Source organism: Aptenodytes patagonicus, chromosome 8 (genome assembly GCF_965638725.1).
Source record: "Aptenodytes patagonicus chromosome 8, bAptPat1.pri.cur, whole genome shotgun sequence".
In the NCBI taxonomy this organism is placed as follows: Eukaryota; Metazoa; Chordata; class Aves; order Sphenisciformes; family Spheniscidae; genus Aptenodytes; species Aptenodytes patagonicus.
The window spans coordinates 4,922,543-4,948,328 of NC_134956.1; the positions used below are offsets into that span (position 1 = coordinate 4,922,543).

Here is a 25,786-nt window from a genome sequence, read left to right on the forward strand (position 1 = left end):
GTTTTAATTACTAAGAAAATTGCACTACACGTTTTATTCAGACTAAACAAATACTACTAGACAAGCCTGCCTCCAAGATAATAAGGCAAACAGCAACAAGTAAGCCACAGCTTTTTCTAACGCAAAGAAAAAAAAAAACCTCTTTATATGAGCTGGAGTTCTACCCTTTCCAGTTTGCCCGGACTTGCCCCTTCCTTCACTGTATGTTTTACCATGTTATTGACATAGTGCAAGATTTTTTTTTTCCCTGACATACTAACACTAGACAAAGCTCTCTTTCATCAAGTATTCAACTGTGCTCGAACACCAGGCTACCAAAAAAACAGCAATGCTAGACACTATGCAGTCTTCTATAGCTAGATTACAAACTACTGCTTCTTAGAATAGGAATCACAGTATCTATAAATTGAATCCTTTACTGAAATATCAATACTAAGACTCTCCATGTAAACCAGCAACACGAAGTTTCACCATTACATCAAATCCACTGTATTTGATACTTTTACTAAACTTGCACCCAACTGGTATTAGAGACACTAACAAAATAAGAAGGAACTCAACATAACACCAGAAATGGCAGGTTTTTACTTTCCAGAAAAGTCAAGGTAGTTACATGGTATTGATGACCAGTGTTTCACTCTAGCTTCCTAGATGGTTTTAAGTTTTAAATGCAAACTCCATTTCCCAATAAACTCAAACATTTTTTGCAATAGATCAAATGTTAGAAGAGTACTTCTGCTGCCATTCAGTTTGATACAGCACACACTGAAAAAAAAAAAAAAAACCCCACACATCTCTACACAGACTATTCAGCTCCACTCAAGACACACAGCCAGCAAGCTTTACTGAAACTAAACCTTTTGTGGTGATCTGAAATAAAGATGAATGTTCAGAGCTACACCGTTCTAATGGTGAAGCTATCTGTGAGGATTAGAAATAGCTAGAGTAACCTTTGAGAGCAATGTAAAAAGCCGGGGGGGTGGGGGTAGGGAAACAAACAAACCAACCAACCAAGTCAAAAGCAGTTTGAGCAAGTCTTTATTGTTCTACTCCAATAACTAGAAATAACAAGACAAACTAATTCCCCAATTCTTTTTGTCAAAATGTTGGGGCATGATGGAATCCAGCCCTCAAATAAATGCATGTTTGAAAAAGGAAAAGTAAGAGTTATTTTTGTGATTTGTGCCTCACAGCCAAATTTGAATGACCCTGAGAGAAGTCTGTGCAGACAAGTCACTGGAAAGATTTATGTGCAGCTTGTTAGACGTTTCCCACCCCCCTTCATGTTATTGCTCTGCAAACTAAGGAATGTTTTAACAAGTGTTAATCTTGACTAAAATCCATCAAAGAGTGCTACAATATTGCTTTTTATTACAAATAGCCAAAACTTCTTTGAAAATATAAGTGTGTAAAACAATCGACTGTACAGTGCATTTACAGAAAGTAACATGCAGTGTAAAGAACTGCTGTATACATTAGCCCTTGGCCACAAAGAACTTGGCAGTACTACTACAACTTTAATGACTACAGGGTGAAAAAAAAATTAAAAAACAAAAGTCTCAGTTACATCCGAGTTTACCATGAGATCGGGATACATACATCATTGTACAAGGAATAGCAGTTTTTAACTAGAAACTGTCATCATGTTGTAATTCTTGGAAGGGCTGGATCTGTCAATTCTCCACTCCTCCTTACAGCTGGTCCTACTCTCCAGCGGTTTGGTCGTCTTCCCACCAGGCTGAGGACTTTCGTAAAGGACACAGATAGACCCATCTTCACCTATGCGATAGGATACTTCGAAAGGGTCGACCCAAAGAGTTAATTCGCTGGGTAAGAGCTGGAAGAGCCTCTCGTGGCTCAGTCCAATCATCCCCGCTGCCTTTCCTATCAAGGGGTCCATCTTATGGTTGATCCTAATGCACCGGTACCCGGAGCCCTTGGAGGGCACCAGGGGGAACCAGTGGTGCTTGTAGTGCTCTGCGGGAGGGAACAAAGAGGAGCTTTACCGCGGCCCCTGAGCCCCACCGCCCTCTAGCCCCGCAGAGGCTGCGCTCCGCCGGACCCCCTCGCGGGGCAGAGGCGGCGGCGACCGGCCGGGCCGGCCCCCCCGCCGCGCGGTCTCCCGCCGCCCCGGCTCACCGCGCAGCGCCTCCTGCAGGCACTCCCGGAAGCACCGCAGCTGCTCCTCGCCGATACCGCCGGCAGCCCGCAGGAGGCGGGTGACGAACGCCGCCGCCGTGGAGATCTCGGTCCTCATGGCCGCCCCGGCCGGCGCGCACCTCCCCGCCACCGCCGTCCCGGCCCGCTGCCAGCGCCACCGCGGCCGCCCCGGCCCGGCCCCCGCCCCTCCGGCCAATGGCGGCGCCGCGCAACAGCCGCATCACACGGCGGCGCCCCGCCCCGGCCCCCCGCATAGGCGGGCGGGCCGAGGCCCCATTGGCGGCGGCGGGCACGGTGCGGCCGCGGCGACTGCGGGCGGCCATTGGGCCGCCGCACGGGCCGGGCCGTGTTTGTTTTGTTGGCGGAGGAGCGGGACCTGCCCGCCGAGGGGCGGGGCGGGGCGAGGCCCGCCCGCCACGGGAGGAAGCAGCGGAGGGGGCCGGGCGCGACGCTCGGACCGCTACGCGTAACGATCAGTAGCACCGTTTCGACCGGCAAGACACGACCGCAGCACCACGCTTCGGCTTCACTCAGCCGCGCCGCGAGTCTGCACCGGGCCCGTGGCCGACCCTGCCTCGTGTCCCACCTTACACGTGCGTGTGCTCAGTCACTGTGCACCCGCCGAACACCGACCGCTCCCCGACAACATACGGCATCAGCGCTCGTCCTTCTTCGCCTCATTTCTCAAGTTCCCTCCTCATTAGTTCTTGCTTACAACACAACAGAAAGAATAGGTTAAGTACACGTTCCCTGTTCAGCATTTACAGGTTTGACCACATTAGACTCCTCTGAGTTCCTCCACTCACCCGTTTGGAGCACCAGATTCCTACCCCCGGCTGGCAGCGGTTTCTCTCATTTCATTACAGTCCTGGCCGCCATTAAGGCATCCACTCCACCACAAACAGCATTCCAGGCAGACATGAGTTACCTTCCCTTCCACCCTTTCCACTCCCATTTCTCAAGACCCAACAAGAGCAAAATCTCCTTTGTTAAAAGGGAGCTAACCGCTCTTTTGCTCTTCCCCGAGGCCTGCCATATGCCAGAGAGCACCAGAGGACCTCTTCTTCAGAGGGATCTCACCTTTGAGGAAACTGGTGTCTTGTTTCCCCACCTGCACACCTCAATCCTTCTCACCTTCCTTGCCTCCCAGCTTTAAGAGCCCAACACCACCTCTAGTTCACCAGCTGCAAAAACCATACCCAGGGAGTGAAGGGGAGGAAAAAAAAGCACCTTGTTTGCAGACCTTTAGAAGTTAGATCCAGTTTTACCTCTATTTAGAGATTACCAGATAATATTCATTCATCAGCAGAAGTGTGAAGAAAAAAATCTCAGTCTGGCTAGTGTTTTAGCTGTTACTAGGAACCAGTTTAAACACAGGTTTAGGATTTACAGAAACTTTCCCCAAACCTCCGTCCCTTTAATGTAAGTGTCAAAAATCATCCAAGTGAAAGCAAAGTGTGGCCTGCACTCCGCTGCCAAAGGGATTGAGAAAAACGCATTAGCGATATCAGTTGTGGCATACCACTTGGCTGCCTTTGACTCCAATTCGTATTGAAGTTCTAGCATGTCTGGCACAGCAGCACTCAGCGGTGGCGTGACTTCATTTAGGCCACGATACTCTACTGTCAGTCTCCACTCTCCATTAGACTCGCTCACCCTTTAACAGTCCCATATGGCCAGTGCGGGAGTCTTGCTGATCACCCCTTGGCTCTCCGGTCCACAAATCACCTTATGGATGGGAATCAAGGAGTCTCGGTTGGTGCGATATTGCCTCCAGTGCACCGTGGCGGTAGCGATTGGCACCTGTTGGTCTTCGACCTTCAGCAGCCCCACAACAGAGGGGTCCTCCGAGCGACCAGCTGTTTAATTTCAGTCCCAAGTAGAACATTCAATTGAAATAAGAAGGTAAGAAGTCTGGCTATAAAAATAAAAAGATGCCACAGTTGTCAGGCAATGTTAAGAGTCACACTTTGATTTCTTGTGTTCTCCTCGGCATGTTTCACATTTAAGGCTGAAGGTAAGCAAACCACAGAAAGACAAAAAGAAATCCATAGATGTGCAACTATTTGACTTTCATCTCCCTGCCAGAAAATGCTGCCACAGGCAGTAGTATTTAAAACAAACTGGGAAGGGTTCATCAAGAAAGTAGTTATTTGCCAATTATTAAGCTAACCAGTTATATAAATAGGCTGTTTTAGAGAGTACTGGGGTTCCAATAACACAGCACTGGAGATGGTAATTAAACAACAATTTGGGAACACTGTACCAGCACAATTTAGCACTAGCCATTGAAATATGTTATTTTTCATTACAAACAAATTTTAAGTATTCATGCACAGAGGAGAAAACCCACAAGCTTCCAGGGGTTTGGTTTCTTTTTTTCCATTTGCTGGAAGATTTCTATGGCTTTGAGAGTCGAGAAGCCTCATCACACAGACAGCAGAAGCACAGGAGTTACCACTACTGTTGAGCATTGTTAGGATTAATAGCCTTGCTTAGCACTAGAAGCTAAAGTAGCTGAAGCCTTAGGCCGCAAGAGCTGACCGATAGTAAAATTTTTGATTAAAACTGATGTTGCAAATACAAAACTAGCTGAAACTAGCAGATGCAAGCAGAATGAAGAAAAGGACCAAGGGAACAATTCCAAGGGAATGAGGTAACTTCAGAAGAAGGCCAGCCCAGTGACCAAGAAAACCAGTAAGAAATAAAGAGACCACTGACCAGAATTAAGTGACTGGACTTGGGGATTGGGTAATGGGTGTGTCATGGTTTAACCCCAGTCGGCAACCAAGCACCACACAGCTGCTCGATCACCCTCCCCTCCCCTCCGTGGGATGGGGAGAGAATCAGAAGAGCAAAAGTAAGGAAACTCATAGGTTGAGATACGAACAGTTTAATACTCAAAATAAAACAGTAATAATAATAAATTGTAATGAAAACAACAAGAGAGAGAAAGAAAGGAACAAAACCCAGGAAAAAATAAGTGATGCAACTGTCCACCACCTGCTGACCGACACCCAGTCGGTCCCAGAGCAGCGATCACCACCCCCCAGCCAACTCCCCCCAATTTATATACTGAGCATGACGTCCCATGGTATGGAATAGCCCTTTGGCCAGTTGGGGTCAGCTGTCCTGGCTGTGCCCCCTCCCGGCTTCTCACTGGCAGGGCAGGAGAAGCTGAAGAGTCCTTGACTTAGTATAAACACTGCTTAGCAACAACTAAACCATCAGTGTGTTATCAACATGATTCTCATGCTAAATCCAAAACACAGCACTGTACCAGCTACTAGGAAGAAAATTAACTCTATCCCAGCCGAAACCAGGACAGGGTGGTACGTTCTGGGAAATCTGTCTGTAAGGGTATAATTGGGGTGCACGATCTGCAGTAGCAATCCCTCTTCAGAGGCACCCAGCTCAAGCTGCTCTGCACACCAGCTAAATAAACCGTTTACTTACTCAGCGGACTGGCAACTCATCTTCTTTGAGCAGGAACATAGGGCCAAGCCCTGCTGAGGTGGCATCCGCGTAATTCCTAACACGGACTAGGTGGTTGCTGCATAGTTCCTGCAACAGCTACTGTACATGTAACCTTTTTTCACAAAGAATTCTTTAGCTCATCAACTCAGACTTACTTTGTTGTTCTGTTCATCTGCAAGTCACTTCTCTTTAGCAGGACACCTGGAATAGAGGAAGACAGAGTCAGTATCTTGGTTTATCCTGTTAAAAAGAAAGTGCGTGCAAATATTCTATCATTGATTTTTCCTCACTCTCAGCTAGAGGAAAAGGAGAAAGTAGAACTGAAGCTATATCACTTATACAGTATATTGTTATTTAAAAGTAATAATAATAAAAAATAGTAATAATAGTGATAGCACAAGCCTATTTATTTATCAAAAAAAAAAAACCAAACAGCATTAAGACCAAGTCAAGTCTAAGTCAAGTTCCTTTTAGATTACTTAAATTAAGCTCTCAATACATGTCTCTACAAACACAGATAGCTGAAACAGAGCACTAGAACCTGTAAGAGGAGGCTTTGCTTTGGTTTTACTCTATCTTGTAGAAGCATCTCTCTCTAAACATAATCAAACCATTCTTAAAAGCAAGAACTACCTTTTCTTTATTGCTAGACTACAAAGACAAGCATTCCCACTACAGGGAGAAAAAGAATATTTCCAAACACAAATAATGGTACCTTCAACAATTTAAGTATCAAATCCCTCCATAATTTCCCCAGTTTAGTACACTAATTAATAAAACACAACTTCTTAGAGAACCAGAAAGAAAACCTTAAGCCAGTACCTCAGAACTAAACTGATACAAGCATTATCTCCCTCTGAGACTGCCCTTTTTTGTGCACCTATGCTGACTAGATGCACCTGCCCTGCCTGCTTAAGTTCAGAGGGATCACCTGCTGTCACTTTAGCAGAGAGGCTGGGATGAGATAGCACAGCTGAGAACACTGACCCCAAGGGCTTTCTTTTGGCCTTACTGGCTGATCACAGGCTACTGCTGCTTATGCCAGAGCAGTGCATAGATAAAACAAATTACAGCCTAACGATAATTTGTTTGCTGTGCATAGAGAGAAATAGAGAAATGAACAAGAGAAATCAGAATTCTCTGACAGAATCGGAAATATGTCATACTAACAGCATACTGTTTTTCACTTAAAGACCACCAAGGGATTTGTAAACTGATTTATAGCACTGAAAATTGTTACTAACCCTGTTTTAAAAATGTGCTGCAAGACTATTGTCTAGTCTACACTTAAAAAGTTTATCAACATAGTTGTGACCTCACACCCACCTAAGTTATACAGAGCTTACATGAGCTGGAACGTATATTTTTTCAATCCACTTTATACAACTTTTAAAAACAGACTAAGATATGATTACAAAAGCAAGTTAATGCCAGTAAATTAATAGCAGGCTTTTAGTACAGAATTTTTGCAAATACTGCACTTCCCTGCACTATTATCTTTTACTGGTCCCACTTAATTGGGAAAAAAACCCCATGAAAATAACCTATTTAAGATCCCATTTTCTTTGCTAAAGCAAATAAACATTTAACCAGTAAACAACATGGTTGCCAATGATTTAGCAGAGCAAGTAAAAAATTACTCTGATGACTACCTTTGCGGCAATACTAATGAGGGCAAATATTACAGGACAAAGTGTCTTTTTTGTAATGGGCTGTTCTATAGACTCAAGTATTGGATTCGGACTGCAATTAAAAAAAAAAAAGGACAAATTCTGAGGACATAACACCCCTTTGAGTCTGCAACAGAAAATTGGAGTAAGTGCTTTCTGGTCTTCACAAGCATGATGAGTTTGTTGAGTAAAAATAATTTCCTTTCCTTACAGTCTTGTGTCTCATGTTCCCAAGGGGTACAAGCAAAACCACCATTGCGTATCTGTAGTCTCATGTTCCTCTGCCACTACCACAGGATGTCCTCACAAACAAAGGATCAAGAATACAAATGGCCTACCAGGACACCAGCTAGGATCCATATTTGTCTAAATATCTGTAAGGTTTCTCTGCGAGCCTGTGCCAGAGAGGTAAGAGCATTGTCTATAAGTCTCCAAGAGAGGTGAAGGCAGCAGGGGTGGCCCCGCCTGATGGCTGGCAGTGCCACGACCCTGCACTGGCATGCGCCAGCAGGATGTGCCACTGCCACCCTCCCAGCACGTGGCCTGGCGCCATCTTGCCACGGAAAAGCTCAAGGGCACCGGCACAGCCATGCCACGGGCCAGGCCAGCACCCATCTTGGCTCCCAGCAGCCCACCAACCCTGCCCTGCAGGGTCTGTACACCATGACATCACCAGGTGCTGCTCATGACATCACTGACCTGGCGCGGCGGCCCTGCCGCAACCTGCATCTGTGATGCTACATGAGGCCCAGCCGCCTCGTGTGACCGCACCCGCCCAGGTGCCACGCCACCACACGGTAGCGTAGCGCCTGGCATTGCATCAGTAGGCCAACCCCTCACCACGACGCGCTGTGACGTCACCTGCTAACGGCCTGACGTCAGCAGCCTTTCCCTCACACTGCTGACAGGACGAGCCTTCCCGTCGCCCTCAGCCGCCCCGCTCGCGCCTGCCCGCGCGCCGCCCGGCCAATCAGCGAGGCGCTTGCAGCGTGGGTCGCCGCGGCCAACCGCAGGGACGCTTACAGCCAGTTGCTGCGCAACGGCGCTGGGTTTGACCCTCGGGGGCCGCCGTAGGTCCAGCGGCTGTCCCATTGGTCTGAGGGAAGGCCTGCCCGCCGGTGATTGGTGGGTGGCGCGGCGCGCGCGAGGTAGCGCGCGGGGGGGGCGTGGCCGGGCCGGCGGCGCGTGGGCCCGGTCGGGGTCCGCCCGCGGGGCCGTCAGCGGGTCCGGTGCGTCCCCCGAGCCCGCCGGGGAGGCCACCAGCGCCCCCCGCCATGGCGGCGCAGCCCCCGCTCGGGCCGCGGAAGCGGAGCGGCCCGGCGCTGTGCGGGGCGGGCTGGGCCGGGGCCGCCCCTCCGGCCGCGGCGGTCGGCGGCGGGGCCCTGGAGAACGGCTTCCCGCCCCACAAGCGCCCCAAGAGCTCGGGGGCGGCTGGGCCCGAGGAGGGGCCGGGAGACCCCTTCGGGGACAACGACGACTTCACGGCGGACGACCTGGAGGAGATCGACACGCTGGCTTCGCAGGCCCTGTCGCAGGAGGCTGCCGGCGGCGCCGCGCCCCGGGCGGGCCTCCCGAAACACGCCTGGGGCGCCTTCGCGCCGAGCGGCGCCGAGCGGCAGGCGGCGGCGGGGCTGCCCCGGGGCAGCGCCCCCTCTGCGGGGGGGAAGCCGAAAGGTCGGTGTGCCTGCGCGGCGCCGGGGGCGCGCCGGGGAGGGGAGCGCGGTTCGGCCCTACCGGGGTCTGGCGGAGTAACGCCGGTCGTCCGCCTCCGCGGGGGAAGGCGTGCGCGCGTTTGCCTGGGCAGTCCGGTCTCGGGTCAAAGGCGATGCGGTTGATGCTGTCACCCGGGTTCCTGAAGCCGCCCTGCGCTACCAAACTGCTTGGGAAAACGTTTGCTGTCCCCTTAGGAATTGCTGCTGGTTACCCCATCCGGCCATCGGAACGTCATGGCGGTACGCCGAGTGTTTGCCGAGCTCGTTAAGATTCGAGAAATAACGTCCAGGCAGTCACGTAGCATTAAGCTAACAGTGCTGGGGACCTGTTCTCTGGTGATGTCTGTGGTAACGCTCACCTGTGACGTTGATACTGCATCTTAAACGTGATAAATAAAACAAACGAGTTTCGTAAACTTTTAACATGCTTAAAGTATCGTTTCCAGTATCGTACATGTTGGCTACCAGCCTTTTCACGAGTAAATGCATAATATGTCTCATATTAACAGTTGATTTTCAGGTTTACTTTGAAAACGCATACAGGATACAGGGTTTTGTTCGTAATTAAGTACAGGGGGCTTAAATCCTGTAAGTATGTTTTAGCAATGCTAACATTTGTAATTTCTCCGGGTAAAAAAAGTTTTCAGTTAACCCTTATCTGTGCAGGGTGCGTTAACTAAAATTATCTTGCAGGAAGTGCTTGTGTTTACTGTGGGTCACCTTAACCGTTTTAAGATACTAGAAATGTTTGGGGGGAGGGTTTTCTTCTCTGTTTTAAGGACTGATGCACAAGCTCTAAAAAAGTTACCGTGGCGATTAGAGGCGTGCAATTTACCTGTTTGTAGCAACAGTATAAACATTAGGATATTCAGACATATGTGATGGCAAATAACAAAATCTTGATGTTGAGTCATCAGTGATGTACATGCATCGTCCGTGCTTCAGAACAGATCGTGGCTTTTTTCTGCAACAGGAAGCAGTACGGAAGATAGTCTGATGAGAGATGCATTCCAGTTCGAAGTACTGCAAACACAGCACGAAGAAATTAAACAGAAGGTTAGCAATATCTTCCCCTCCCCTCTAAATATCACATTTTTTGATAGGGCTAACTGAAAGGTGGGATAAGTTCGGTTCCAAGTATTTCATTCTAATCAAGTTGATTAGTAATCTTTGAAATCCATGGATCTATTAAAAGCGTCATACTAGAAACAGCTCTAGTAATATTAAGAGTGAGAGCAATGTTTTATTTCTTGGTCATTTCAGATTAGCAAATGCTAATTTGTCAGTTTTACTAGTTTCCTATCAAATCGATTCTCCTCTGTCCTGTCAGCTAGTCAGCAAGGGTTGTTTTGTGCAACTTAAAGATTTGAGAAAGTAAAGGGACTTTTAGGTTTTGTTACGTTACTTTACCTTCTGATGATCCTTATGGAACGATACTACGGGGAAAAAAATAGATGTGGAAAAGTAAGAAAGGTACAAATGCCCGTACCAAGTCCATTTTTTTTTTTTTTTTTGGCAGACAGCTTAGGAAGAATATAAGACCTGAGCAAGTTTATGATGATATTTTACCAGAATAGTCTTTTAGCCTCTGGTAAAATTTCACGTAGGTACTTCCTGATCCAGAAATATTATACGTGTATTTAATAGTCTATAGTGTATTTTTTTAAACGCTTGTGTATTTGGGTTTGGATACCTTTTAGCGTGAAAGAGGTCCGCAGCTTAACAACACATTGTGTCAGGAAATTTCTTCTTTGATTTTATTTTGAACTTTGCACCTAGTGATTTTCAGTGGATGGGTCTTGGCTGTTATGAGAAGCAGTAAACAAGGAATAACTTGTGCATAGCACTCACACCTCAATAGACCTTTGTTTCCTCACAGTTGTGCTTTCTCCCAGATGGGATTGTCCTACTCCATTTACCTTTCTCTCGTCACCCTTACCTCTGTTCTCTGAATCTTTCCCAGCTCTATTATATCCTTCTTTATTGGGGAAGCTCCTGCCTGTACACCACGTTCAACATGGGGGTAAACCATAATTTTACATAGTGGTATAGAGGTGTCTGTCTGCTTTTTTTCTCCGTGTTTTTCCGAGTAACTCATTTATTATCTCTCCAAAGTCTTGTCTCTGAGTGGTGATGGCTGTTCAGAAAGTATTAGAGGCTATATGTGTCGTGAAGATACTGTCTGGGGGTGGTAGCTTGTCTTAGGACAGTGTGCTTGTTGGCTGCCGTGCTAGATGAAATACTATAATTAAATTATCATTGTTATCATCCAAACAATGAATAAATTATTGATGTGCATGACTAGAATACTTTTCAAAAAAAGAACATAATCACAGAGAAAGGGAAAGAGAAGAATGGTCTCTGACAGATACCGGGACGGTATATGAAGACGTGCCTTTGCTGTCATTTTATAATTCTGTTAGAGAAAACAGTAGCTGAGCCTGATTTAATCAGGAAAAGATGAGAAGCAACATTGCAGAATTTCTGAACTGGGTTACAGGAACATTTTTCTCCCTAGAAAATATAAATATACCTCATTTTCAACCACATAATGATATAAATACATACTTTGGTTATTTACATCCTTTAATGGAATTCATCTGTTTGCAGCTGAAAGAAATGCAGGATGAAATTCTTACTAAAAATGGAGAAATTAAAATTTTGCGTGACTCAATGCAGCAGATGGAGTATGCTATGGAGGAACAGAAAAGATCATACATGCTATTGGAACAGCAAAAATCTCAGACCTTAAGTGAAAAAGAGAAGGAGTTCTCCAAAAAGGTTTGTAAACGTGTCAATTACCTGCACATCACATGCAGAAACCAATTTTATGACTTAATGATGTCACAGACCATCTAGTCAAAGGAAGAACATTTGTGTGAAATTTCCAAACGATGTATGCTTTTATTTTCTTACCTAGAAGAAAGCATTTGTAAGAACTTGCTGAGCGTTTTCTTCTGCCAAAATAAAAGAGTAAAATTCAAGTGGTAGAGGTTTTCATTTACTTGTTGCTTTTTTTTTTTACGCAATCCTGAGAACATTAAAATTGGAATGTATTTTAAAATGGAAAAAAGCGACAGAATGTGCTTTATGACTCTGATCAGACTGCTGTTCCTGTTGCAGTCATCTTTCTGAAAGCCCTGAAGAGGACAGTGTCTGCTTTTGTCCTGTTTACTCTGCTGTTATTGGCTTCACTGTAGTCATGCTCTGCGTGGCACTTGGTCTGTCTGAACAAGTCATATGCTTCTTGCCTGAAATTTTGACACTTGGGTCTAAGTAGTATTAATTGGACTAGCATACATAAAAATGGAGATCTTATGCAGAGTTCACAGTAAGTAGATGGTAATCTTGAAATCTTATGGTAATCCTAGTTGCTCTGCAGTTATAACACCTCTAAATTATTCGGTAACAGTAAAACTGTCTTTTTAATTCCTCTTTCAGTTACTGTCATTACAGTCAGAGTTGCAGTTCAAAGATGCAGAAATGAATGAATTAAGAACGCGACTTCAGAACTGTGAAAGAAATAAACATGTTACTCAAATGGTTTTAACGCCAAGGTAGGAGTTTCAGAAAATGAATTTGTTTTCCTTTTTACAACACGTGTGTTTAAACTATTAAAGAGGTTTTCTTTCTTCATGTAACTCTTAGCTCTGTTGTCTTTAAAAAATACAACCAAAAAAGGCAGTTGACCTCTATGGAATTTGCTCAAAAAGAGCCTTCCTTGTATCTGTGACAGAAATGCAGAGTTTATAGTGAAGTACCTTTAAAACATCAGTTTAAATAGATCCTTGTTTATTGTTTAATAAAATAATTACAGAAGAAATACTGATTCATCGAAGTGTTTGATTTTTATTTTAGCCCTAAAAAGAATTTTGCAATACAAGTGAAATCAGAAGGATGTTCTCCACAGCCTGGAAAAAGATCTTTTCCTACAAAGGAATCCTTTGGTGCTGAAATGTCCACTAGACCATCGTGTTCTTCAGGAAATTTGATTGCCCCGACTACTTCAATCAAAGAAGGTAAACCCATATACAACTTGCAACATTTTTAGCTGCGTATGAACCTTCTATGCATATGAATTAAGCATATGCATAGATAAGGATTTTTGTACTATGTGACTGAACAGTTTCAGTAAATTCACTGTAGAGAAAAACAAGTATTTGTTTTATTTTGGTTTTGCTTAGATTTCTTTCCATTTTGTACCAATTGGCGTTAAATAGCTGTTAAATAGTTGAAATCTGCATCAAGATCATTTTAATTCCTACCTTGGTAATGCCTATATACCAGATGCCAAGATGTCAACAATGAAGCGGCTATTGGCCGTAATGAAAAACTTACGTTTATTATGTGATGAACTAAAATATCCAAATTGTTAATCTGCCTTTCTCATTGAATAAAGAAGAACAGGAAATAATTTGCCTATTTCTTGAATTAGTCCGCTAGTCAGCTAATGCATTTCTTGTATTCTTGTGGTTTTGGCTTTAAAGCTGACCTTTTTGGGGATTTTGTTTTAAAGGGTACATATTTAGCCATATTGAAAGAAGCAACTGAAACAGTATACTCATTTCCTCTTTTATGTGTAGGGCAGTAATTCTCACAAAATTGTATCTTGAATCTCACTGAGTAAAGCTTAGGAAATTAATATATGCATGTATTTGAAGATTGCTGTAATACGAAACAAAAATGGTGGTTTTTTTATAGCAGCTGACTGCCATGTTTCCAATAGGAAATAATAAATGGAAGAAACTTGGGTATCATCAACTAATCCTTACAGTAAGAGTCATGAAAAATCTGAGATGTTACTGTCAGTTCCAGTATTCAATCTGAAACTGTATGGGCAGTATGAACTCCATCAAAAAGAAAAATACAGTAGCCTTAAAGCATTAGTATTGCTATTTTTTCAGCCTCCTGACTGTTTGTTATGGTAACAACACTCAATATGCCTCTTTGTTTGAAAAACACACTTGATTATTTGTCTTCTGAACCCTGCAAGGCTTTGGCTTCAGTTTGGCTAGTAATTGTGACATATATAGATGATTGAAAGATTATGAAATGCTCTTCTTTTTTTTTTTTTTTTTTTTAGAATTTTATGTTGATTTTTAACTAACGTAGTCATGTAAATCTCTGCTAGTAGTGCGAATTCAACTTAAGGTATTGTTTTTTTCTAAAAGAAAAGTTGAGAGCAATAGCACTGAACAATCTGTGGAACATCTGACAGTAAAGGTGAAATTTTACTCACTTTTCTAATTTATTTTGGGGAGCAATTCTACTTGCATCACAGCTCTTAACTATTGTTTGATGTATCTGAGTTACACAAGACAAATGCTTTTTACTGGTCTACTCTGTTTACTTATTATATAACAGCTATGGCTAACTGAATGTGTGTAAAGGATAGGTACAGATGTATAAGCAATGTAGCTCTGATGTTAGGCTCATAATTACTGTTTGTTTTAGACAGTAAGATAACCCATCCTGAAGTTTTACCTGTGAAGCATGAAGCAATGGGAAAAAACGGTTCCTACAACTCTGTACCTAAACGAAACGCACAAGGTAACTTACTTCTGTTAATACAGAAATAGCGAGCGTTTCTGAGGAACAGCTCAGATGCCTTTACTAAGCAGTGTCATGCTGAGGAGCCTGCTACGTACAATGCCACTGCACAGAATAGTGGTGTTCTGCTAGTCGCTTTTTGCTTTGAATGTTGTGATTTTGCAGTAAAACATTTCAGATTATATTATTATCTTGTATCCTAACAACATTCTTATGTTGTTATTCTATTTAAGAAAAAAGTTTGCCTGGGTTTTGCTTTATGGAAGGATATGGGTGAAGAGGCATCTTATTACAAGGCTGGCTTTTTCAGTATTAATATATTATGCTTTTTATTGTAAACTGATATAAAACCAGGAAAAACGTGCTTTTTTTTTTTTTAAATGAAGGTAAAAACAATAAAGCAACATTTACAACAGTCAACACCAGGAAGTCTTCAGGGTACTATTTTATTTCCAATTCAGAATAGAATTGCATCATATAATTTTAATGTCTGGACTGGAACAAGTCATCAGGGTGGTTGGGATATACGATCATTTGGCTCGAGCTATTTTGCTAATATGGGATTGTAATTAAAATATCTCTAAATACAATTTGGTTAATATTTAAATCGTATCTTAATTTTTCTGAAAATCATTCTCTTGTAGAGAAAGAAGATTTGTAATGAACAAATTATTTTGAGGTTGAGAGCACTATATATAAGGCTAATCTTTTCAAATATTAATTTTTTGTTGTGGTTGATGTTGCAGTTGATGGTAAAGCTACTCCAAAGACAATTATGTATCCTTTCAGGTTCTATCTTACTAAATGCACTGATGAAGCAGCCCATTGTCCCTGGGTCATTACTAGGACTCTGCCATCTTCTTAGCAGTAACTCTGAGCCTCTACCTGGAGCTGTATTGCAGCCTAACGGTTTGGATACGTAAGTTTTATTTTTTTGTTAAACTGTATCTGACTGTTCTTAGTATAGTGGCATTCTCTGTAATAAGAAATGCTTATCCATGTAGGACAGCTCATTCCTTGTGTTAAATGCTGTTTTTCTTAGGCCATTTAATGCAAAATTTGGAACATCATTCTGCATCTTTAATTATTAATCTTTGATTATCATAGATACTAAACAGTGGAACAACACTAAGAGATAAACTGGGTTAATTATATATTAGGGGAAGGCACAGAAACATGTTTTGTAAAACCTGGGAGTGACTGTTAGCAGCTGCTGATGTTAACCACTTAAGGACATAAAACTTGCGTTGCAATGAGGGAAGCATATAAACGTGATCATGAGTTAAGTGGGAAGAAAATGTTGGAAATGTGATCAAAAGAACAGTAAGCTTTATATCTTCAAAGTCTAAACTATGTTCAATTTGCAAAGTACAATTTATGTGAAATTTTCAAAGATATATTTATAGTGACTGGTAAATAATTTTAAATATGAATATTGGATATAAATTATAATTGTTTTTCACTTTAAAGAATTAGACTGTAGCTCCTGAAATACCTTTGCTTTTCTGATATGTTATTTTATTAGTAATTCTTGTGTTTTGTGGGTTCATAGCAAGGCTCACGTCTCATTGCCCTTGCCATTTATGCAAGTAGAGGTGGCGCGTTTGGCCTTTGTAGCTGCAGTTTGACTAGTTAATAGCTGAACTCTCTCTCTCCCCTCCTCTCTCTCATCTCTGGCCAAGAAAATAATTTTTTATTGTTGTTGTAGTCCTTCAAAGGCCCCTACATATTACAGATCAGTAATGTACAGATACTCGTTCTTCCCAGAAGCTACCAAATAACATCAGGGGAAGATAAGAATATATGACAGGTTATCAAAAGCATGAAACCAGGAAGCCAATGTTTGAAATGTAGTTTCAGACAATGGCTTATAGTGAGCTGCTGAAGTTACTCAGCTGTAAGCTCTGACTACTTTCACAAGACCTAGGAATGCTTTGAAATTGCTCTTCCATGCAGGTATCAAGGAGTAGGATTTTTTTCCCCCCAATTTATGTTTTTACTACTCTAGCCTTTCTATTATTTGATTCAGAATATGGATAACTCAGATTTCAACTATGTTCTCTGCCTTTTCTTCTGAAGTATTTCCCTTCTTTTAATTTTATTTGGATAGGAAGTCCACACAACTACCCAGCAGCAGGACAGCTCAAGAAGAAATTGCTCCTCTTGTATCCCTGCGAGAAGCTCAAAAACTTGCAATAACAGGATTGAACTTGATTGCTATGGATGAAGGATTATCTGAAGGAAGCCCAGCAGAAAGCCGGAGAGAGTTCTTGCACCTCACACGCTGCAAGATCCGAGGTGCCGTGCATCTCTTGCCCTTGGTAGAACACCATATTGGTGCATACTGTCAAGCGGTACAACTGGCGGACAAGTCACTAAATGGTTCTTGTGGAAACCATTCAGCTGCTTCTTCCAGAACCAACACAAATATGGTGTCAAGTAAGGAGGACTTCAGGTTGTCTCTTGAAGAAACTACAGTTATATCACTGGGTATTCTTTACTATTTGGTGTTTTATAGCTGGGACGTTGTCCACACGTTGCTATCTACTGAAGTGGAAAAAAGTTCTGCTGCTGGAGATGAACAGGTTTCCAAGATGGACAAAAATGCATTGTGTGATAATAAAGAAGACACCAGGACGCAAGGAGGGCTGCCTGTACCTCCACAGGATGCTCCCAATAATGATCAAGCTCAACATTCTTTGTTTAAAAAGCTGCTTCAGGTTTTAGCTTTTTCTGCTGCAAGAGGCTCCCAGACTGATAGTATACTGAACCAAAGCCTAAAAGTTTTGGTGAAACTAGCTGAAAATTCAACAATGGACTTGCTAATAAAGTAAGTCAGTAATAGCTTTAAAATTATTTCAGACTCTGCTGTTTAGCAGTTTTCATTCTCTGTTGAAACTAATTTGTGCAGATAACAGTACAAGTTTTGACATGTATGAGAGAATATCACATTTCTCAGAGAAGCAGTTGAGGATCTTTCTACTGCCTTTGCTGCTAATGAATGTGATAATCGCCCCCGATCAGTAACAAGATTTGCTTATGATGTTTACATGAGGCAGATGCTGTTGCCTCATTGCATAGCTGTCACTTGAAAGTGAGAAAACTTCTTAAGGCCATATGCAGTTGATCAGACTATCTGTAACATTCATTTGGGGATTTTTGCAATTGCTGGGAGATGCGTAAGGAACGAAAGCACAGGGTCTCATTCTGGTAGGTAAAATGCCACTCTCAAAAGTGAGACATTTCATTTGCTAATGGCCTAATATACACAACCATAGAATGAATTGCAGACTGACTGCCAAATGTAACAGAGTATGTTTTTCAGTATACTTTGTATTTATGACATGTAAGTTGAGATCAGGTATGTTCTGAATGGCTAAAAAGGCACAAATTACGATGCTGTGTACAAGAAAGTGCATTTTCAACTTGTCAGTGCATTTCCCATTTCTAACTGAGTTTTCTTTTGAAGTTTTCAGCACTTACTGAGTAGCCAGATACTACTCCGTTGTCTGTGTCCGGAGACCCCTTTGCCTGCTGTCCTTTTGACTGTGAGACTGTTGTCTATTCTTGCTCAACACCACATGGTGGTTGCTCAACTTTGTTCTCGTTCAGGTAAAAGACCGCGTAACACAGAGAACTGTTATCAGTTGAATGTTAGTTAGCATGAGTAAGTAATGCAAACAGGCCTTGCTCCAAGGTGTTAAAACCCCAAAAGGCAAAAAGCCTGCTATGTTACCTGAAAACTTGTTTCCTAGTGCAGTGTTTCAGTTCTTGTTTGAAGAGTATTTTGTCTTGTGGTGTCTCTCTACATACAGAGCTTTTGATACCCATGTGGATTTTTAAAACTACTTTCCAGATTAATGTTTATTATATTAAACGTTGATGAGGAAAAAAGGGCTTTTGAGGAGTTTTGAAGTTTAATTTATCTGTGCCCATGACACTGTTGAGTTTAGGGATTCCCATACTCTGCATGACAAATAGTCTTTGTCCAGTTCCTTATGAATGAAGTAGGACAGTATTGCCACAAATGCATAGATAAAGTTTAGGGATACTAGTTTCTTCAGCACTGCTTAAGATGTCTGAAGTAAAGCAAGAAGTTGAGCCTGTATCATGAGTCCCAGGATAGCACTCTACGTATTTTCTGAAATGTTTTCTTGTGTGACAAAATTAAATTTTGTCATAAACAATTGACTAATTGGGAAAATAACAAAGTTATCTCTATTTCAGACACCTGCCTTCTTCTTGCACTGTATATGTATATTACATCAAGACCAGATAAATCAGCATCTGAAATGCTTTGGCTTCAGCTGGAACAAGAGGTAACCACAGCTGTTTGCTCATATGCTTTTTCCTGCTATTTCCAGCTGGGGGAGTGGGAGGAGCAGGGCAATGCACAAATTGTCCGAAAACAAGTTCTTTCTCCAGCTGAAAGTATTGGCTTGCAGTAAGGGATTACATTGATTTTTAAGAGTAGCTGCTTGAAACTGAATCAGTAACTATTTTTAAAGAGAACATCAGTTGTAACAGTCATAGTTAAGTCACCAAAAAAGCAAGAGAGATCCTAGGATGGCTGTAAATTTTCAACACTAAGTTCTATTTTGCTTTTAGATCGATAGAGGAGTAAAAGGAAGCAAGATCTATGATTCATTTTTATTATATTAATTACTTCTGAACTGTATCTTATGAGTTATTACATATAAAAGGCAGTCTGTACCGACTTAGGTTTATATTCATTGTATTCAGTGGAAATGCTAGCTTGCTGTGTAATAGTCGTGAGTATACATAGGAAGAATAACTTTTGAACTCCATTTGTATTGTTTGTACTGACAGTGGTGACTTGTTTGAGGTTCTACTCTTTGCTCCACTTCTGCTCTCATTTGAAAGAATTTTGAACCATTTTCATTATCCCCCTACCTACATTGTTATATAAAGTGTAAACATATTATTTGTATGCAGTGAATTAAGGCCCACTGCACCTCATTAGCCTTTCTCATCAGAAAGTTGAAAAGGTTTCTGTGCAAGGCAAATTCTATGTCTGTAAAGTTTTACAGGGAAAAAACTTTAACAATTTTTTGGGGTAAAAAAGATCAACTGTTAAGAAAAAAACAAGAATGTTTGAAACTAGTAATGAAATATCATTTCTACCTCCCTTTATTTGCAGCTTAATTGTTTGATAATTCTGCAGAACCCTAGTACTCATTATAATGCAATCTGCGTGTTTTTGTAATAGACAGTTAGACTCCTGACAAGGTGTATGCGGTGTTCCAGTCCAGCGGTTTTATTACCTGGCACAGACTGCCAATGTAATCTTGAGGTACGTCACTACAGTGGCTGAGTTTAATCTACTGAGAACTTAAAGGTACTCAATGCTGAAATAGCTTTTTGCCCTTTTTTTAGCTACAATGAAACAAAAGTGTACTGTACTTTAAAGGATGCCACCTTCTAAGAACCTTGCTTTTGCTTGCTAGAAAATATTCTGAAATTTGGAAGTTTGAAGAGATTAATTAGTAAAGTTCATAACGAAACAAGTTTTCCGCTAGTATAATTTTACTTTGTGTATTGAGGCACTTTTTTTCCTCTTGCAGGTGGTTAAGGCACTAATTATAATGTTACATAGACAGTGGATGAAGATTAGAAGATCTGAGAACAGCTTGTGTGCATATAAGGAACAAATTATTCAGTTTTTACGGGATGCTGTTTTACTCTTACACAGCCTATCTCAGAAAGATAAACTGTTTCATGAACACTGTTTGGAAGTTCTCCATCAATATGACCAAGCCATGCCGGGCATAAGAGCCATTCTCAAAAAGACTCAAAAATTGAGTGCCTGTGAAGGTAAAACAAGTCAAATGATAACGTTGGCTTTTTTCCATGCTGTAGAAATAGAAATTCCACTTCTGTCCCTTTCCACATTTAACAAGTACCATGTACCAAATACCATGGATGTTTGCTGCTCAGACCTCTGAAGGCAGTCCATAGTCTAGTGCTGCTCCATCTTCATTATACTGAATCACTACTCTACTATTCTTCTTTAATAGTTTTAGCTGCTTCTTCTCTCCATAGAAATACGCCCCACTATCCAATCAAACAAAATCCTATACCCCAGCTCTCTTCAGTAGAACAATCATCTGTACTATGCGTTATTTAAAACAAACAAAAATCATTATTCCAAGTCTCCAACTAGCATTCCACCTTCTCTCTGCAATTGTTTCTTTCCCCCCCTGCATCTTTAACATCTCTCTCCCCCTACCCCCAACCTTCCTCCATTACCCCAAAAGCTCCTCTAGCCCATGTCCATCCGGACTTGCCCCTTGCTTTGCACACTTCTGGTGTCCATTTCCTAGAGAGAGCTCATCACGTGAAATTCTCTCCCCTCCTTGTACCTTGATGCCATTTCTTCGTTCACTCGTGGCATTATTTACATGCATGTTGTAGAGCTGATGTGAAGATTGTGCTCTTATGTCAGTATGTGGTTTGCTACAAGATACCAGACAAGGCATCTGATCTTACTCAGAACTGGAGTGATAAATCCTTCGTTGTTTGTGTACGTATTGCATCAGTAAGGCAGGTCATGCAAGCATGCCACTGTTAGTTACAGTGACTTTTCTGGAGATGCTAAACAGTGTGCCATGTATTTGTTCTATTCCGATTGCTTAGAGTGTCCTGAGGTTTTTCTAGAACTTTGCCTAACACTGTCTAGTTATGCTTGGGAATGGACCAAAACAGTGTAACAGCTTGTGATTTTGGGGATGGTGGTGCACGTGTGTGCTTGCAAACCTGCAGTTAGCATTCAGGTTCTTCCTTTAAAACACAAAATACTATGCTTTTGTCCTAGTGGCTTTTTAAAATTAGTTAACAAAAATGAGGTTTTAAACTTAATAAGTAGTCAGAACTAGTTGTAAAATAACAAAGTGCCCTTTACTGTTTTTCCACCAATAGCTAAATTTAATTCACTGTCCAAGATAGTTCTCTCCTTTAATACCTAAAAAGGCATTAAAGAAAAGAGGGGGAGAAATTTGTATGACAAAAAGCACATTTAAAGACCTGTTTGCATTGAACCTTGAAAAGGGAGATTTGCTGTAGCCTTCTACAGTCAGAATGTTTTAAAATGCAAACAGATACCCGCTATAATTAAACTATATCAAGTAGAAAAATGACTCTCTGAAACATGATTTTGTTGTTGTTGCAGAGCTGATTTTGGACGAATTGTATCCTCCTGAGCCAGAAGCAGAAGACCAAGGAATGGACTCCAGCTAGCTAACATCTAGCAAGGATCTCTGTCCTTCCTCATCTAAATCATAATAATCATTGCCAGTGTAAATCTGAAATTTAAATAATCTATTTTATTAAGTGATAATCTAAGGGTTGCACTCAAATGCAGCACAACTAAGACACATTTCTTTGTTGTGATTATTTTATTTAAGTGCCATCTAAATGTAGCTGAAAGCAAAGAAATTCTGATGTAAGAATTATACTGCAATGTACTGTTTTGCTGTGCAAAACCACTCAATGGCTTATGACTCATTCTGTTTATGAATTTCATCCTTTATGAAATTGCTGTGAATGGAATGGAAATTTCACTATTGTGTTCTCCATTTTACTGTGACTACAGCTGAATTTATGATGCTGAATGCGCTGAGACGTTTGGGATCACTGAGTTCATATGAAAGTCTTTTGAACATATTTGTTTCTCTTGCAGCTGTAACACTTTCTTGCTTGACTTCCAAAGTTTTCATGTTAATATTAGTAAACAGTACTGCAATTTTAAAAACCTTTCTAGAAATAACTTCTAGTTGGCAGTTCAGTTCTGAGCAAGAAATTCGAAGCCTTGTGATGATCACCTGAGTTCACTCATTTTTCTCAGTTTCATGAATCTGCTGGAAGTGTAACTATTGAGATGCCAAAACAAAAAAATACTAACTTTTTTTTTAAAAGTTACCTTAGAGTAAGATGGTAATGTTGAGGAGAGCATTGTGTCTTACTAGGCAAGAGAAGGATATTTAAATGTGTGCAGAATGACTGGTGGTTTTTTTGGTTGTAGTATCTGGATAAGCACTGCAGTGAAGATGAATGAGCATCTCATTCCTAGGATACAGCACTGATGATTGGAGGAAGAACTGTTGCTATACCCTTTCAAGTGTGTATGATCATCAGCTGTAGGTATCAGCTGAACCTTAGACCCTAAAAAGGGAAGCACGAGTACTACTAAAAGGAGCCTACAGATTTGTATTTTTAAGTAATTTAGAAAGCTTTTTTCATTTTTTGACAGATACTTTATTCAGAACAAGCCTGGCTCCAGGGACCAGGAGGAGAGAGAGTACTACAGTGGGAAGGAAGCCCTTGGAAAATTGGGAAACATCCAGTTCTCTGGTCATAACCCAAAAAGGCTGTGTCCTGCCCTGGTGTGCCTGGGCAGAGCCCCACTCCAGTGTGCTGAACAAGCTCTTGACTTGGCTTTCACTTTTGAAGAGAACTTTCCCAGAAACCGCTATGCAGGAATAACCAGTGTAATAATCCAGCATCTCCCTAGGGCCAAAGCTCCTAGGTACAAAGCTTCACTCCTTCCTCCCACAACACAGCCTAGGGATAAGCCTCCTCCTCTTTGAGCAACAGCTGGCAGAACTCCACCAGGCATAGCCTGTTCGTTTCTGTAAAAAACAAGCTGCCAGCTGCTCTTCTCAGTAACAGGCTTCAAGTCCCTTGTAGCATTGGAGAACTGCCATTTTCCTGGTTAAATGCAGCAAGGAAGGATGCACAGGCACATACAGCAAAGCCTGAGTCCATGTATGCTTGCATGGTAACTACCGTAGAACTGCCACCAGGACACTGGACAAGACATGCTACAGAAGTTTCAGCATGACAAACCATTTGACTTGTCCACTTTAAAACAACAAAACAAAACCACAACAAGCCAACACAGCACTTCCTGGCCTTTAGGATTAGAGAGAAGAGCTTGAGAACGTCAGTTAAAAGCCCCTTCCTTACTCAAAACCAAAATAAACATTAAGATAATTCTTTAAAAATAGCCCTATGAACAGTGGTAAAGCACTATCTGGCAGTTAGCCTGCTGTGAGTGGCAAACTTAGAGCTGTCCTAACAAAGATATGATAGTCACAATATCCCAAAATGCAATGACCTGCCACCACTTTTCAACTGCTCTATACCGATCTCGCCACCTAATTTCTCTAAACATAATTTGAGTTTATAGAGATAAGATGCATTTAAACCCCTTCTTTGGGTGAACAGACCACATGAACTGTTAAGAGGAGTTTGGACAAAAAACAGTTAAGGAATCCCAAAATGATGAAGCAGTCCAGTTATAAAAACTTGTTTAAAAAATTCCTGGCCTCATCTAAAGGGTGTGTGTATGGCAACTTGGTAAAAGGGAGAAGTGTATTACTGCTAAACTTTATATAAACAGAAGTGTTATCTGTGGGAAAAAATGCTAGGAGAATACCCCTAACTGTTCTCTTCTGGCACTGCATCGCCTCCCATCCACTCACTCTTAACAGACAACACCCTAACATGTATACATCTACGCTGTTTTCTTCCCACTTTAAAGTGGTATAGCCCAGGCTATATACAAACAAGCCCCAAACCACACCTTCACTGGTAGAAATGACAGTAACGCCATGGTATTATGAAATTAAACCATAGCTTTTAAAAATGAAGGCATTTTCTGTAACTGAAAAGTGAACACTCCTAATGAAAAATGAGGCAGACATAGGTATACTTACAGAACTGCTGTAATTCATTATTTAAGTCATTTACAGTGACCAATCTTCTGTCAGAATTATTGCAAGATTGTACTGACCTTCAGTAATTCTTCCCTTTTTACATTCTCTTGGGATTTTTTTCTTGGGATTAAAGATATCCAATCATATATGTAACAGCTGATGATCCCCTGGAAAAAACTGAAGCATTTTTACAGATTACGGAGCCACTGGTTTACTATCTTCGTGACCTAAAAATAACAGAACTGAGACTGTTCTCATCAGACATTCCCTGAAGAACTCACAGCATAGCAGCTCTTTTTTTAAGGCCAGTTTGCATTTTCCCCAACGTGTTATAGATAAGCTGTGCCTCTATTAACCGAGAAAAGGAATTTACTCTGGCATCAAGCACAGTCACAGGACCGAATAACAAAGCATTGAGCAACAACAAAAAGCACTAGGCATTTTCTATACGTGATTATCACATTCCTCAGTCAGGAGCAGCTACCCATCTGTTTTCTTGCCCATGGGAATGGCAACTCAAGTCTCCCCTTTGCTGAAAGCTGAGCTAAGTATAGCTGGCTTTTTCCTCCTCAATGAACTGTACTGAGCAGACAGGACTAAAGCTAGGCAGGAGCCGGATGAAGAAAGCAATCACCTCTACTAGCTTATCCATTACTCAAGCAACTTTATGCAAAAAGGAGGATGATAGCCTTGCTGACTTGTATTTTAAGGTCTACTGACACTACCCCTTGAACAGTTGCAGCGCAGGAGGAGGTATCATTGCATTGCTAAGCATTTTCCTGTGGTGATTCAAGGATCTGAGGTATTGCATGGATTCAAACACACAGCAGTTTATTTCTACTAAAGCTATGTACAGAGAGAAAGTAAATGATGCTTCATTGACTAAAATATTTAGGGAAATTGCACAGGTAACACCTTATTTTCTACAACTCATAGAATCATTGACTAGTTGAGGTTGGAAGGGGCCTCTGTATGTCATTTAGTCCAGCCCCCGATCAAAGCAAACTTCCACAGACAAGACAAACAACTGCTTTGTGTCATGTCAGGCCTCAAAACACATTTTTATAAACCAAGCTGTAATAGGTGAAGATGGCAAATACAAAATACCTCATCATGTAGCATGCAACATCTGGCCTGAGTTCTTCTTATTCATATTAATCCCACTAGTGTGAACTACTGCTTAAGAAAATGTAGCCTGTGCTAGACTATTAGAACAGTAAGTTATTTTAACCATTGAATAATGGTTTTTTTGTTACAGTAATATTATTTATGGTTATATTAATTAAGGTCAAATGCAGGAGTTCCGATCTGCCTGTGTAAAGACTGTGTATTTGCTGTGAATGTAGTAGCAAATGCAAACATTTACAGTATATATATTACAGTATATGTTAACAGTATATACTGTTAAAAATAAAAACTATACATCATTGATTATAATTTAGCAGAACGATAAGAAAAGGCGGTCTGTGAGCTTTATAAA

General features: G+C 41.7%; 2 protein-coding genes and 1 long non-coding RNA gene across 6 annotated transcripts; 1 reads left to right on the forward strand and 2 right to left on the reverse strand.

Annotated features, from left to right (window-relative positions):
- Positions 1 to 1,021: 1,021 nt before the first annotated feature.
- Positions 1,022 to 2,295, reverse strand: LOC143163915 (protein BTG1-like). The gene is made up of 2 exons (XM_076345844.1): positions 2,140 to 2,295; positions 1,022 to 1,977 (listed from the first exon to the last, which is right to left on the reverse strand). Exons 1-2 carry the CDS (start codon positions 2,255 to 2,257, stop codon positions 1,625 to 1,627), a joined length of 471 nt encoding a protein of 156 aa, XP_076201959.1. The 5' UTR covers positions 2,258 to 2,295; the 3' UTR covers positions 1,022 to 1,624.
- Positions 2,296 to 3,357: 1,062 nt separating this feature from the next.
- On the reverse strand, positions 3,358 to 9,253 carry LOC143164013 (uncharacterized). Of its 2 annotated transcripts, none has more exons than XR_012996011.1 (3): positions 9,042 to 9,253; positions 5,793 to 5,838; positions 3,358 to 4,078 (listed from the first exon to the last, which is right to left on the reverse strand). It is a non-coding gene; the product is annotated as an uncharacterized LOC143164013 (long non-coding RNA). The 2 variants fall into 2 exon arrangements; XR_012996012.1 differs by lacking the exon at positions 9,042 to 9,253 and adding an exon at positions 8,169 to 8,244.
- ATRIP (ATR interacting protein) lies at positions 8,582 to 22,340 on the forward strand. Of its 3 annotated transcripts, XM_076346038.1 has the most exons (14): positions 8,582 to 8,981; positions 9,993 to 10,075; positions 10,983 to 11,042; positions 11,630 to 11,800; positions 12,461 to 12,576; positions 12,878 to 13,038; positions 14,474 to 14,569; positions 15,359 to 15,488; positions 16,680 to 17,399; positions 18,039 to 18,181; positions 18,797 to 18,888; positions 19,800 to 19,883; positions 20,155 to 20,404; positions 21,759 to 22,340. In XM_076346038.1, the coding sequence occupies exons 1-14, from the start codon at positions 8,582 to 8,584 to the stop codon at positions 21,824 to 21,826; spliced, it is 2,574 nt and encodes an 857-aa protein (XP_076202153.1). In that variant the 3' UTR covers positions 21,827 to 22,340. The 3 variants fall into 3 exon arrangements, with proteins under 3 accessions (XP_076202153.1, XP_076202154.1, XP_076202155.1); XM_076346039.1 differs by lacking the exon at positions 10,983 to 11,042; XM_076346040.1 differs by lacking the exon at positions 8,582 to 8,981 and having other exon boundaries at positions 9,497 to 10,075.
- Positions 22,341 to 25,786: the final 3,446 nt, after the last annotated feature.